The 13,876-nt window shown below is 33.9% G+C and overlaps 1 protein-coding gene across 4 annotated transcripts in view; it reads right to left on the bottom strand.

The window, feature by feature from the left end:
* Window positions 1-13,876, bottom strand: part of SNX16 (sorting nexin 16) — a 63,318-nt gene that overhangs the window by 12,846 nt on the left and 36,596 nt on the right. For 3 of the 4 annotated variants that reach the window (XM_040487495.1, XM_040487497.1, XM_040487496.1), the window contains 3 exons: window positions 4,139-4,275; window positions 3,274-3,393; window positions 229-2,575 (listed from right to left, as the gene is read on the bottom strand). In XM_040487495.1, coding sequence (XP_040343429.1) covers window positions 2,479-2,575; window positions 3,274-3,393; window positions 4,139-4,275 — 354 coding nt within the window. In that variant the 3' untranslated portion in view covers window positions 229-2,478. Of the gene's footprint in view, window positions 1-228; window positions 2,576-3,273; window positions 3,394-4,138; window positions 4,276-13,876 lie in introns of those variants that run through there. The other variant, XR_005794117.1, reaches the window with a different exon arrangement.

Genomic DNA, 13,876 nt, shown 5'->3' with positions numbered 1-13,876 from the left:
CCACTGTTCCCTTCTGATATCACAGATGGTTAGAGTAGACTACATACATAATTTATCTGAGGAACATGATTTTCTAAATAAATGTGCTTTAAATGTGTAATCTCAGGATAGTAGACAAATAAAATGCATTTTAAAATGCTAAGTTTTATGGTTTTACTACCTATACAGGAACTTAATTTTTAGAAGCTTAAGTTAAAAGATTATCCACAAAAGTATTTTCTGCTTGAATTATGTTCAATTTTTTTTATTAATATTGGTTACATATGAAGTGTACTGCACCTATTCACAAAGACTTAAAATTATCAGTAATATGAAGTATAAACTTAAAAAAATCATAAACTCATTCCATGTCTGTGAAATGCAGCAGTTAAGTATAATTAAATTTACAATAATTGTAAGGGATAGAGAGAACATTGAAATTGAAGGGGGAAAATGGTATTCAAGATCTAAACAACATAGCTACTGCTGTACTGAAAAAATAATTTATTAAATGAATATAATACTGGGAATAAAATGCATCACAAAAGTAAAAAAAAAAAAGTAAATTCTAAATATAAATAATAGTGGCTTATCAACAAGGGTTTTTCTTTACTCATCCAAAACTTTACATACAATGTTCTTAAAGGCTAGATTTTGAAAATGTATGGTTCACTTTAAAGCAGACATGAATATAGCACTATAATGTCTAAAATTCAGCAAAGATCATCTTGTTTTATTCGACTAAAAATGATATTAATTTAAATGATTGTTCTTTTTACGCCTTTTTAGGCCTAGAATATTTGAAATGAACAGATAGAATAGTTTATTATATTCTTTCTATCTCCCAAGATAGTAAACACATTTCTAGTATACTTTGTGGAATATATTTTGAGACAAAACATACCTGTGCATTTGGACAAAGGTTTTTTTTTTTTTTTTTTTTTACAATTTTTGGTCCTTTGGTAAAAAGCAGTCCCTTTTTAGATCAAATGTTGACAATAGCCAATTGGCCAATTGATCTTTTATCTACTTAAGTAGAATTTTAAACAACCACATTTTAATATGTACATCAAGATACCGATAAACTTTTAGATAGTGAAGGAAACAAAACTGGAGATCGTTATTCTATTTCCCTAGTAAGTTTCCCTCAGCTTTTAGAAAGCACATGCAGTTCAAAAAACCAAGTGGAATTTCAGAATGCTAGCATGATCACAGTACTTATTAACAGCAATATGCAAAGCAGTGGAAATAGAAAATAAATGAGTAACTACATATTATAAAAACGAAACAAGGCACTTTGAACAACTATAAGCAAATCTGAAATAAACACTTTTTCATAAAGCTGACACAGATTCTAGCAGACTGGTGTATAAAAGTGAAACAGTGAAGGCACTACATAAGTTCTTCCTAACTCCACTTACTAAAGAAATTCACCAATTAAACTTGGCACAAAAGAGTTTAATTATCATAAAGTGCATCACTTGGCTAAATATATTAAAAGGAAAATCAGCCTTAATACATTATAGCAACATATTCACATATGCAGAGATAAAAATACAATCCCAGGAGTCAATATAGTTAGGAACTTTATAGTATATATGGCTTTTTATTTTGTGTTTTTTTTTTTTATAACTCCCTTTTGCTTAGAATCAATATTTTCAAAAGAGTATATTTTGATTAGCAAAAAGAGGTAGTATTCTGAAAGAGGCAAACTCACTGATTCTACAGGTAGAGATTTAAGATAAAGATTATGTGGAAAATCAGTACAACATATTATAATAAACTAGGACACTTATAATATTCTGATAATGAGTTAGCTTTTAAAATCAAGGCTATTTTATCACTTTAGCTATGCTATTATATGTTACTATAGCTCTTTCAAATAGTTTTCCTTTGGTATTAGAAAGTTTTCTTCTTTTTAAATAGCAATAACATTGCAACAGGCAATTTTTATTTACAGATGGCAAACATATCAATATTTAAAACTTAATTCATCTTTACCACTGATTTAAACCACTAATGAAAATATATCATGTCAGAGATACAAAGAAGTATATATCAACCAGATAGCAACATGCATTTAATGTCCACTTAACTGATATAATTGGCAATTTAAACACAAACAGAGACACGCATACACACACACACACACACACACACACACACACACGCGCACATACACACATTAGTTTGGAGCAATATATTGGCAAAAAGCCAAAATAATTTATGCACATTATTTAAGAATTTAGTTTTGATAACAGAATTCTAACTAGATTTTTTTTTGGTGTATTAAATACAAAGGTTGGATAAAAGATAGTTTAAAGCAGCAATGAATACATTTCCTATCCCAATAACTTAAAAAACTTTTCTTTATGTAAACTTTATACATGTGCAATCTTTTTGTTTTCTGTAAATGCTTCAGTCTTTCTTTTATTTTTAACTATTTCCCACTCTATTCTAAATTTGCCGAAACAGAGAAATGGAAGGAACTGCTCGCAGTTAGTCGTCCTCAGCACTGTATGCCACTTCTGCTACTTCTATGTCTGATACAGAATTTTCAGGTTCACTCAAACTTAAGCATGGCTTATCATCAGCTCTGCAAAAAAGAGAAACATGTCAATAAAGGGATTAGATACATGCTGTTTCCCTTCACTATCACCTTTCAAATTTTACCTAAAGAATATTTAAATATTAATGGGAAATATTTCATGGAAAAGAATATTTAAATATTTGATCAGAAATTTAATCATTTTTAAGTTGTTGTTACAACACCTTTGGAGATATATTTTTAATTCTTTCAGCTCTTTCAACTATCATTTATCAATAAAATATAGTGACTTTCACCAATATAAAATTTGTTCTCATAATTACAGCTTACCTGCTACCACTAAAGTATTAATGATGACTTTGGATTTATAAGTAATAAATATTCTATGTGCTTTCAAATATACTATCTTTTTATCATTCCTGTAGGTAGGCAGGCTGGTTGCTATTACAGTATCCCACTTTTTGAATGGAAAAAGACTGAGAGAGATTAATTTGTCAAGCTTTACAAAATTAATAAATTAACTGAGTACTTAATTTAGATATATCTTCAAAGTAAGTAATAACATTTACAGCCTGGATTGTAAACACTCATTTTTAGGCACAACTTAGAATATCTGTAAGTCTTTCTCTGCTGAGATTTATGATACAGTAACACTGGGTTCATAAAAAATACTCTATAGAGTATTAGTGCCTATTTGCCTCTAGTTATTCAGATGATTGGGCTACAATAAACCAAATATTATTTACCTAGATTCTTCATGTAAATCATCTCTATCAACTTCAGGTGCAGAGGACTCCACCTTTGGGATGTGTCCACCTTCCGTTCCACATATGAGCAGTGATTCTTCAGGTTCTAAAGACAATGTTCTAAAAGTACATTATAGCAACAAGTTATTTCCTACAAATAAATACTGGTTTGTTTTTGTAAATACATGTAGCTTTAGCAGTCTTCAGCTATTCTTTTTTTTTTTTTTTCTTTTTAACATTTATTTTTGAGAGACAGAGAGACAGAGCACGAGCGGGGGAGGGGTAGAGAGAGGAGGCACCGAATCTGAAGCAGGCTTCAGGCTGTGAGCTATCAGCACAGACCCTGATGCGAGGCTTGAACCCATGAACGTGAGATCATGACCTGAGCCAAAGTTGGATGCTCAACTGACTGAGCCACCCAGGTGCCCCAGTCTTCAGCTATTCTTAAAATGGCTAATAAAGTGCTGACTCTGGGAGTCAACAGAGAAATTAGTACTTATGATTAATGTAAAGTGATTTCAACATCAATTCAATATATGCTGATGGGAACGCAAACTACAACTTTCACATGTGAAAAATTAGTGTAAGTGCCTTGAAACAAAGACGCCACTTAAATAGGGTAAAGCGAATAATGTTTATCTTGTTGAACTAGAGGCTTATTTTTCTGATGTTTCCCATCCTTCAAATGTTCAGCCTCCTAAATAAATTATCAAAAGGCAACTTTTCCAACCTACAAGGAAGTATACCAAGAGTCTAAGACTTTTGGAATCAGAAATTTCCTAAATCATATTAAAATACAAAGGGCATTTAGCCCAGAGTATTGAGTTGAATTAGTAAGGCCAAAAATGCAAGTATCACAATATACCTAATTCTGTTCTCTAGAGTATCTATATGAAGTTGCTTTTCATTGAGCAGTTTCTTCAGTGATTCCACCTCTTTTTGTTTTTCAAGTAGTTCTTTTTGAAAACGGTAATTTGTCTCTTCTAAAGTTTCACAGAAAGCCTTGAAAACAAACAAAAAATGAAGAAAAAATTAATTACTTATGCAGTATCTCCCTCAAGAGCATTACTAAAGAGTCAAAGAACATAATCAAAATAATATGTATGCAGCCCAAACAATTTGTTCTCTTCCCGCATTTTTTTTTTTTTGGTCTTTGCTATCTTGACACTCAATCCTCACCTACCTTGTGGACTTACAATTACAAGTCCCTTATCCTGAGAATTGTTAAGTAGTAGGCCATGGTGCTTGAAATGAGTATGTGATAACCCTCTAGTGTAGGACTGGGAAAAAATAACCAGTAACCACTGTTAAAGTTTCTACTCTCCTTCATCTATTTTTGCCTGGTCCTAGATGAGTATGTTTTGAAAAATGTGGCTATTCATTTGTATTAGCTCAGCAGGTATATTATTATAACGACCTCCTCAATAGCACCTATTTATTTTTCCCCAACATTGCTTTCCTCTTGCTTCTCCTTTTACCATATTCATTCAAAACTGACATTCTACCCATCATACCCAGATGCTAAATCCTGCTGAAATAAAGATTAAAACAAATAAACAAAATCATACTACCATAAAAAATGTCATGAAAAAATGTGGGTCACTTATCTTGATGAGGCTTTCAGTGAAACTGATCAATGCTTCTAATTATTCCTAGTTGTCTATATCATTCCCTGTCTTCTCTGTGACTATTTTAAACCTTCACTCTTGGCAAGTCCACTTACGACATGTTACTATTGCTGATTCCAAACCCAGATGATCCTGATTCCTATACCAGGAAAAACCAAATCCCTGACTCCCCGATTCTCAACTACATTAGCATCCTGCACTTGTCCTCAAGAATGTCCTTGAATGACTCAAGTCATCTTGTGTACCCTACCTCCTCTGGAAACATGCTCTATCCTATGTACCCCTACCTCCTCTGGAAGCATGCTCTATCACATGCTTTCTCTTAAATTTTCAACTTTTCCCCTTCCTCTGGACCCTGCATTTACTTGATAAAGTTGACTCAAGTTGATGAAGCCTAAAAATTTCTCCATATTAAAAAAAATTTATCTCCACCGCCCACTTGATCAAGAGTCTCTCTAGCTACTAACGCAATCTCCTTCCTTTCAAAACAAAGAAGTTTTCCACAAAAAAAAGTACTTCTCACTCAAATTGAGCCCCTAATTTACCTCTAAAATCACTAAATTAGAGAAGTTTTGCTCTCTTTTTCTCTACTAACCATGCCCAGGCAAAGGCTAACAATGACCTTCTAACTGGAAAATCCAAATTACTGTTTTTATTAACTACACTGAATGTCACTCACCAGTGACTTAATTAAAAAAAAAAAATTAATGGAAACCTCTTTCACTGGCCTCCATAAAAGTTCCTGGCTGGCCTCTTAACTTTGACAGTTACTTCTTAGTTTTCTATTTGCTCTTTGCATGTGGGCATTCATTAAAGTTTTGCCCTTGGTTACATAATCTCTTGCTCTATATGCCATCCCTAAGCAATTGCACTTACTGTTAACATGTCAGCTCTCATGTTTATTTTATCTAACTTCCAATGTGGTTTGTTGTTGCTGTTGTTAATCTCCAGCCCACACCTTTCCTGAGTGCATGGACATCATTCATATACCTACTGGTCCTCTTCAGAAGAATTAGATGTACCAATGGCAAGTCAAATGGTGTTCACAAAGGAATACCTACTCTACCTACTCATCTTCCAAGCCACCGGGCAGGCATCTTAGATCACTCCATTTCCCTACTTACTTTCTATGACCCAAGGATAACTCAATTTTTCTACTCTCCCTTCCCCTTACCCCCCACTGCCTCATCAACACTGCTTGTATTTTTGTCATTTGTTCTCATTTCTACAGTCTAATTGTTAACCAAACTACACCACCAGTAAACTAATTGGTTTACCTATGTTCACTTAGGCACTCTGCTAATCTAAACTGGCTTTCTTTTTTTCTGTTGTTTTTTAAATTTTTTTAAACGTTATTTATTTTTTGAGAGAGACACAGCGTGAGTGGGAGAAGGACAGAGAAAGAGGGAGACACAGAATCTGAAGCAGGCTCCTAGCTCCGAGGAGCCATCAGCACAGAGCCCGACGCGGGGCTTATACTCGGGAACGCAAGATCATGACCTGAGCCAAACAAAGTGAGACACTGAACCGACTGAGCCAGCCACGTGCCCCTAAGCTGGCTTTTTAAAAAACAGATCTGATAATGCTACCTCTGACTCACTACTGCCTAAATAATAAGGTCAAATATCTTACCTTGACAAATGAAGTATTATGTGACATATGCCTTTCACCCCAACTTCATAGCTTTTGCTCTATTTCCTTTTCCTGTCTTCTAATCCTCCTCATACCCCATGTTCCACCTAACTGAATTACTTTCAGTTTCTCAAATATTTGTCTTTATATAAGTGAAGTATATAATACCTAACATTCTGTGGCTTGCATTTTTACCTAATGACATAAGATGAACCTTATAAACATTCCCAGATTTACCCAGAATATTCCCAGAATATACCTTGGGTATATTCACATTATGAAAAAAACGAATACTTTTCAACTGTAATGGAAATAGAACCAGGAACACAGACAAGAAGAAAAAAAATGAACCACACATAACTTCCATTGATCACAGCACGGGGGTGACTAAACAAAATAAGACCTCTGGCTATAAAATACCTAGCTAGAAACCCAACTTTTAAAATAGCTATGTGGGCAAGAAATAGAGGTAAGTCTCAGGGAACAAAAATCAAGAGAAATGAAAACAAGTGCCACGAGCACCGACACTATGTCTTTGGACAGTGGGAGGAGGGTTGAAGAGAGGTTATTTTTTGGTCATTTTGAACCTTAAACACCAAGATGGGACAAGAGATGAGGAGTCAGGCACATTTTAAGGGCTAGTGACCAAAAAATGAGACACTCAGGAATAAAACAAGGACTTTAAAAAGCTAAGTCATTAATAAAAATCACTCATCAAAATAGGAATGCATCAAGGAAGACTGTCTCATCTTGGCTTTTAGGTGGGAGAGCTAAAGTCTTCTGGAAGAATCTACAACCATGAGCTAATGATGCCTCATGTGGATTTTGCACTGAATTTATAACTATCACAATTAGCCAGAAACACCCAAGCTTAGAAATCAGCATAAAAAATGGTCCAGGATCAACAATACTCAAGGTATCTCAGCAGAAGCAAACAAATTTCCATGGAAGAATATACCCTCAACTTTGGCTGTTAAGGTTTCCTGTAGACAAACTTCTAATCAAAGTACATTTATAATCCAAAATTACAAAACACACTAGGAAATCATCCAACATAAAAGAAAGTGAACAGACCCCAAAAACAGAAAAATTAGAATTCCATAAATTTCAGATAGCATATTACTAAAGACCATAAAATATGAACAAGTATAATGACTTGAAAATATTTTTTATTTTATTTTTTATTTTTTTTAATGTTAATTATTGAAAGACAGAGAGAGTCAGAGTGTGAGCAGGGGAGGGGCAGAGGGAGAGGGAGACACAGAATCTGAAACAGGCTCCAGGCTCTGAGCTGTCAGCACTGAGCCCGACGTGGGGCTCGAACTCACAAACCGCGAGATCATGACCTGAGCCGAAGTTCGACGCTTAACCAACTGAGCCACCCAGGCACCCTGAAAATATTTTTTAAAAGCCACTATCAAAAAAACATCAGGTATAACTGAGACAAAACAAACGGAATGTCAAGACATGAGAAATATAGTCAATATTATTAAAATCTTAATGGAAGTATCAAACAGTAGTATAATCCTGTCTAAAGACAATACAATAAACTGGGAGGGAGAACAAAGAAAATTGCAGAATTTATAAATTGAAGAATAAAGAGAGATGGAGATAGAGAACATGAAGGAAAGGTTAAGACAGATGGGAAAGGAAAAAAAAAAAGAAACTAACACACACATTTATACATAGAGTTCCTAAAAAAGAGAACAGAGAGAATGAGAAGAAGCAACACTTCATGGGAAAACAGCAGAAAATTTTCACAACTGATTAAATACTAGCACTTTCAGATTTGGGAAGAATAATGCATCCCAAGGAAACCAAAAATAGAAACCACCCACACACAAGATAGTAAAATTGCAAATGCCAAAGTCATTTAGATCATTTAGATCTTTAGAGAAGATCTCTAAAATGCTAGGAAAGAAAAAGTTTACTCTAAAGGGACAACAATGAACTGAGAATAGATGGTTCACAGCAACGGTCTACAGCAGAGGCAGTGGAAAAGACCTTAAAGCACCAAGAAAAATGATATCAAGGTAGAATTCTAGGCCCAGTTATATCATACTTCGAGAATGAGAGCAAGATTTTAAAAATTTCAGACATTAAATACCTATCCATTACCAACACACATTCACTAAAAGAGAACTATTAAATGACGTATTTCAAGGAGCAGTTAACTGAGCCCCAGTGGAAAGAGTGAGGTGAAAGAACTTGGAATGGTGAGCAAGGAAAGTGGCAGGTAAATCAAAGGAAGCACTGGCTCACTTTGGGAAGGCTGGAAACAACCTGGTTCTAAACTATCTGATGAGAACAACATATGACCATTAAATAAAAGACAGTGAATACAGAGCTTAGAAGCCAAGAATAGAGGAAAAAAGGGAAGAAAGAAAACGCATTACGTATATAAAAGGAAGGGAAGGAGAAGCAGGGTAAGTAAAAAGCACAAAATAAAATGAGAGGAATAAATACAAGTATATTGGTAATTACTGGACACATTATAACATAAATTCACCAGTTAAATAACATATTTTTCTGTTTACATCAAAACCCAAAAATCTACCTCTATGATGCTGACAAGAAACACACTTTAAATACAAAGATAGAAAAATACTTATAAGGCAACAGGCAAATCTGCTCTTTCTTCCCCACAAAAGGTATAGTTCTATGAATATCAGAGCAATGCATTTCAAGTGGAAAACATCAGGCACAAAAACAGTCACTATCTAATAATAAAAGGAATGATTCACTAGGGATATTTCAACTACAGAATTCTAAAGAAAAAAATTAACAACAAATCATAATGAGGGAATTAAGTATACTACTTTTGGTAATTAAGATGTTAAGATATTTTTAAAAATCATGAGAAAACAGCCTTACATCAATGTAGTTTAAAATCTGTACAAATTGGCAATCCTCTAAGAAAATACATCAAACTTGATCCCTAAAGAAACAGTCAAATAAACTCTACTCATTAAAGAAACGTAATCAGTTGTTGAAAATCTATGCATAAAACTATTGAACAAACCAAAGAAAATATCAGACTCAGGTTGTTTAATAGGGGAGTTCTAATGAATACTCAGGGAACCAACAATACTAATCTTACTCAAATGATTCTGGAGAAAAGAAAAAGAGACTATTCCTCAACCTATGTAAGACCTGTATAATCCTGGTGCCAGATCCAACAACAATAACAGGGAGGAAAATTATACTGCAAAAAACTCTAAATAAAATCATTACGATCCAAATCCAGCAATTAAAAAAAATGCTGAATGAGTTAATTTCACAAATGAATAATGTTTTAGCATTTAAGAATCTGAGAATGTGATTTACCACACTAACAGATTAAAAAAACCCCATATGATTATCTTGAAAGATGTAAGCAAAAGCATTAATAATATAAACATACCACAACCTTTCAACAAACTAGGAATAGAACTTCCTTAGCCTAAAAACACAGACAAACAAACATAACCCACAATTACCAACAGCTTGTAGGACACACCATATGTAACTAATGGTGAAATACAAAATCATTTCCTTTAAAGTTAGGGAGAGAGGAAAAGGATGCTCACCATAAATGCTCCTACTTAACTCCAAAGTTTCTACTTAGCACACAAAAAATATGAAAATGAAATGAAAGGTATTAAGGATTAAAAAAGAAAAAACATAGCTGTTAATATTTCAGAGGATGTGATTATGTATATAGAAATCTAAAAGGATCTACAAACTAATGAGAGATTTCATCAAAGATGTAACATAAAATATATAGAAAATAATAACAGTAACAAATTAGAAAATACCAATTATGATAAGAAAATCCATAAAGTATTCTACAGCTTTCCCTACAAGTTTAAGGAAAAAAAAAAATCACCTTCATTAAAGACTTTTAAAAAGATCTATTGATAGAAAGATTCAATTCTGTAATAATGACTCTGATCTTCAAAATTAATCAGTAAATTTATTATAATTCAAAACAAAATGCCACAAGGATCTTTCATAAAACTCACAAGCTGATTTTAAATTTCATATGGGAAAACAAATAGTCAATTTTGAAGAACAAGGAAGGGAAACCTTGCCTTGCCAGATACAAAGATTATAAAGCCATAATAATTAATTAACACAGTACAGACTTAATAAAGAGATAGAACAATAGTAATAGTAATAAAAGAAAATAGAAACTCTGGAATTGGAAAAGCACAATACCCAAAGTGAAAAATTAACAAAAGGGGCTCAACAGCAGATTGGAAATGATACAAAAATGAGTCCGTGAGCTAGAAGATAGACCAATAGAAATTATTTAATCTCAAGAGCTGAGGAAAAATGACTGGGGAAAAAAACAAAAAACGAAAGACATAACAAAAAAAACCAAACCAGTATCCAGAAACATGCAGTACAATATGAAGTATACAAACGTGGGTAATGGTAATGCCAGAAGGAGAAGGGCAAAAGAACAAGACTGAAAAATTATTTGAAGAAATAATGGCCAACAATTTCATAAATGTTACATAAAGCATTAATTTGCCAAATCCAAGAAGCTCAATGAAGCCAAATTAGGATAAACACCTTGACACATCATAATCAAACTGCTGAAAGTCAAGAGCACCTGGGTGGCTCAGTCGGTTAAGCATCTGACTCTTGATTTTGGTTCAGGTCATGATCTCATGGTTCATGGGATCAAGCCCTACATCGGGCACTGAGCTGATAGCGTGGAGCCTGCTTGAGATTCTCTCTCCCTCTCTCTCTCTCTCTCTCTGCCTCTCCCTCCCAGCTCACACGTGCACGGTCTCTCTCAAAATAAATAAATGTTAATAAAAAAAAGGAAAGTAAAAAAAAAAAAAGTCTTGAAAATAGCAAGGGTGGAATAGCTCATCATGTTCACGGTAACAATGTAATTAAAGGTTGACTTTTCATCAGAAATGATGGAGGTCAGAAGACAGGAATGACACAAAGTACCGAAAGAAAAAAACCTGTCAATAAAACCATCCTTCAAAAATGAGCATTCCCAGATAAACAAAGACTGAGAATTTGTTGCCCTCAGACCTGCCTTACAAAAAATATTAAAGGAAGATGTTGAAGCTGAAAGAATGTAATGCCCGATGATAACATCAATTCACAGGAAGGAATCAAGAGGGCTGTTAATAGTAAATAAATAGATAAATATAAGAGTTTATAACATCTTTTTCCCATTTCTTAATTTCTTTATAAGAGAAAAGACTGTACATAGAAGTAGTTATTACACTGTATTACTGGGGTTATAACATAGACTTAAAATATGTAATAATAGGGTGTCTGGCTGGCTCAGGAACATGAGTTTGAGCCCCAAATCGGGCCTAGAGCTTACTTTAAAAAATATGTAATAACAGCAATACAAAAGAAGGGGGGGAAGATATATGGACATCAAGTTTATAATTTACTGGAATTACGTATTACTCTGAAGTGGACTGTGTTAAGATGCATACTATAATGCATACTACAGAAACCACTAAAAAAAAAAACCATAAAAATTTCTACAGAGGAATCAAACTGGCATACTAAAAATACTTCTTTTGCACAAGAGTAAGCAGTAAAGGAGAAAGAGGACCAAAAGAGATGAGACAGATAGAAAATAAATTGCAAAATGGCAGATGTAAAGGGTAAAGATGTCAGACTAAACAAAAGACCAAGACCTAACTACATGCTATATACAAGAAACAGAACCTAAGGCTGAAAGACACAAACTGAAAGCAAAAAGATGGAAAGACATATACTAGGCAAACAGTAACCATAAGAGAGCTGTAATAAATAAGACTGTGGTACTAGCACAAGGATAGGTACCTAGACCAATGGAAGAGTATGAAGATCCCAGAAACAAACCCATTCTTTTATGTTTACTTGACTTTTGATAAAGGTGCCAACTCAATAAAGGTACAGACACAATTAGATATCGGTAGGAACTTAAGACCTTTACCTCATACCTTGTTACAAAAATATCAGGTCAGGATGGATTACAGGCCTACGTGTAAGAACTAAAACTATAAAAATCCTAGGAAAAAAGGGAGAAAACTTTTGTGACCCTGTATAAGGTAAAGAATTTTTTATTTATTTTTTGTTTTTTAAGTAGGTCCATACCCAACGTGAGGCTTGAACCACAACCCTGACATCAAGAGTCGATGCTCTACTGACTGAGCCAGCCAGATGCTACTGGGGAAAGAGTTCTTAATGACACAACACTAAAAGCATGAGCCATTTAAAAAAAATGATAAAATGGGGGCAGTGATAAACTGGGAGGCTCAGTAGGTTAAGCATCTGACTTCAGCTCAGGTCATGGTCTCATGGTTTGGAGTTTGAGCCCCATGTCAGACTCTGTGCTGACAGCTCAGAGCCTGGAGCCTGCTTCAGATTCTGTGTCTCCCTCTCTCTCTGCCCCTCCCCTGCTTGCGCTCTGCCTCTCCCTCTCTTTCAAAAATAAGCATTAAAAAAATTAAAAAATAAAAATAAAAGTGATAAAATGAACTTCATTAAAATGAAAAACATTAGTACTTTAAAAGGCACCATTAAGAAGATGAATACAGATCAGGAGAAAATATAGGAAAATCAGATATCTGATAAAGGACTTATATCCAAAATAAAGAACGCTTATAACTCAATAAGACAAACAACCAAACTTGGAAAAAAATGGGCAAAAGACGTAAATAGACAATTCATCAAAGAAAACATAGGAATGGCTAAAAAACACATGAAGAAGTGATCAATATATTAAAAAAGTGACCAACATGTCATTATGGAAATGTGAATTAAAACTATAGTGAAATACCACACTACACACTCATAAGAATGGCTACACTCCAAAAGACAGATAAATCAAACATTTATAAGGACATGGATAAACTGGAGTTCTCATATACTAGTGGTGGGAATGTCAAATGGTATAGCTACTTTAGAAAACCGTGAGTTTCTTTAAAAAGTTAAACTTTATTTGCCATATAAGCAAACCTTCCACCTCTAGAGATCAATCCAAGAGAAATGGAAACAAATGCACACAAAGCCTCTATGAGATTGTTCACAGCAGCATTATTCAAAATAGCACAAAACTGGAAACTACTTAAATGTCCCATAACTGGTCACTGGATAAACAAATGTGGTATGTGCATACAATGGAAAATCATTCAGCAATAACAAGTAATGAAATATGCACAGAGGCTATATCATAGTTGACCCTCAAAAACACGACACTAGTGAAAGAAAGTAGATGTAAAGATTATAATATATGTTATGCATACTGTATTTGTAAAAGATTATGTACATTGAATACTGATCTCTCACACACACACACACACACACACACACACACACACACACACACACAC

The sequence above is a fragment of the Herpailurus yagouaroundi genome, unplaced genomic scaffold (assembly GCF_014898765.1).
Source record: "Herpailurus yagouaroundi ecotype Mexico unplaced genomic scaffold, PumYag 165, whole genome shotgun sequence".
Lineage (NCBI taxonomy): Eukaryota > Metazoa > Chordata > Mammalia > Carnivora > Felidae > Herpailurus > Herpailurus yagouaroundi.
The sequence above is the reverse complement of the archived record's forward strand: the minus strand, read 5'-3'. Positions and strand labels throughout refer to the sequence as shown.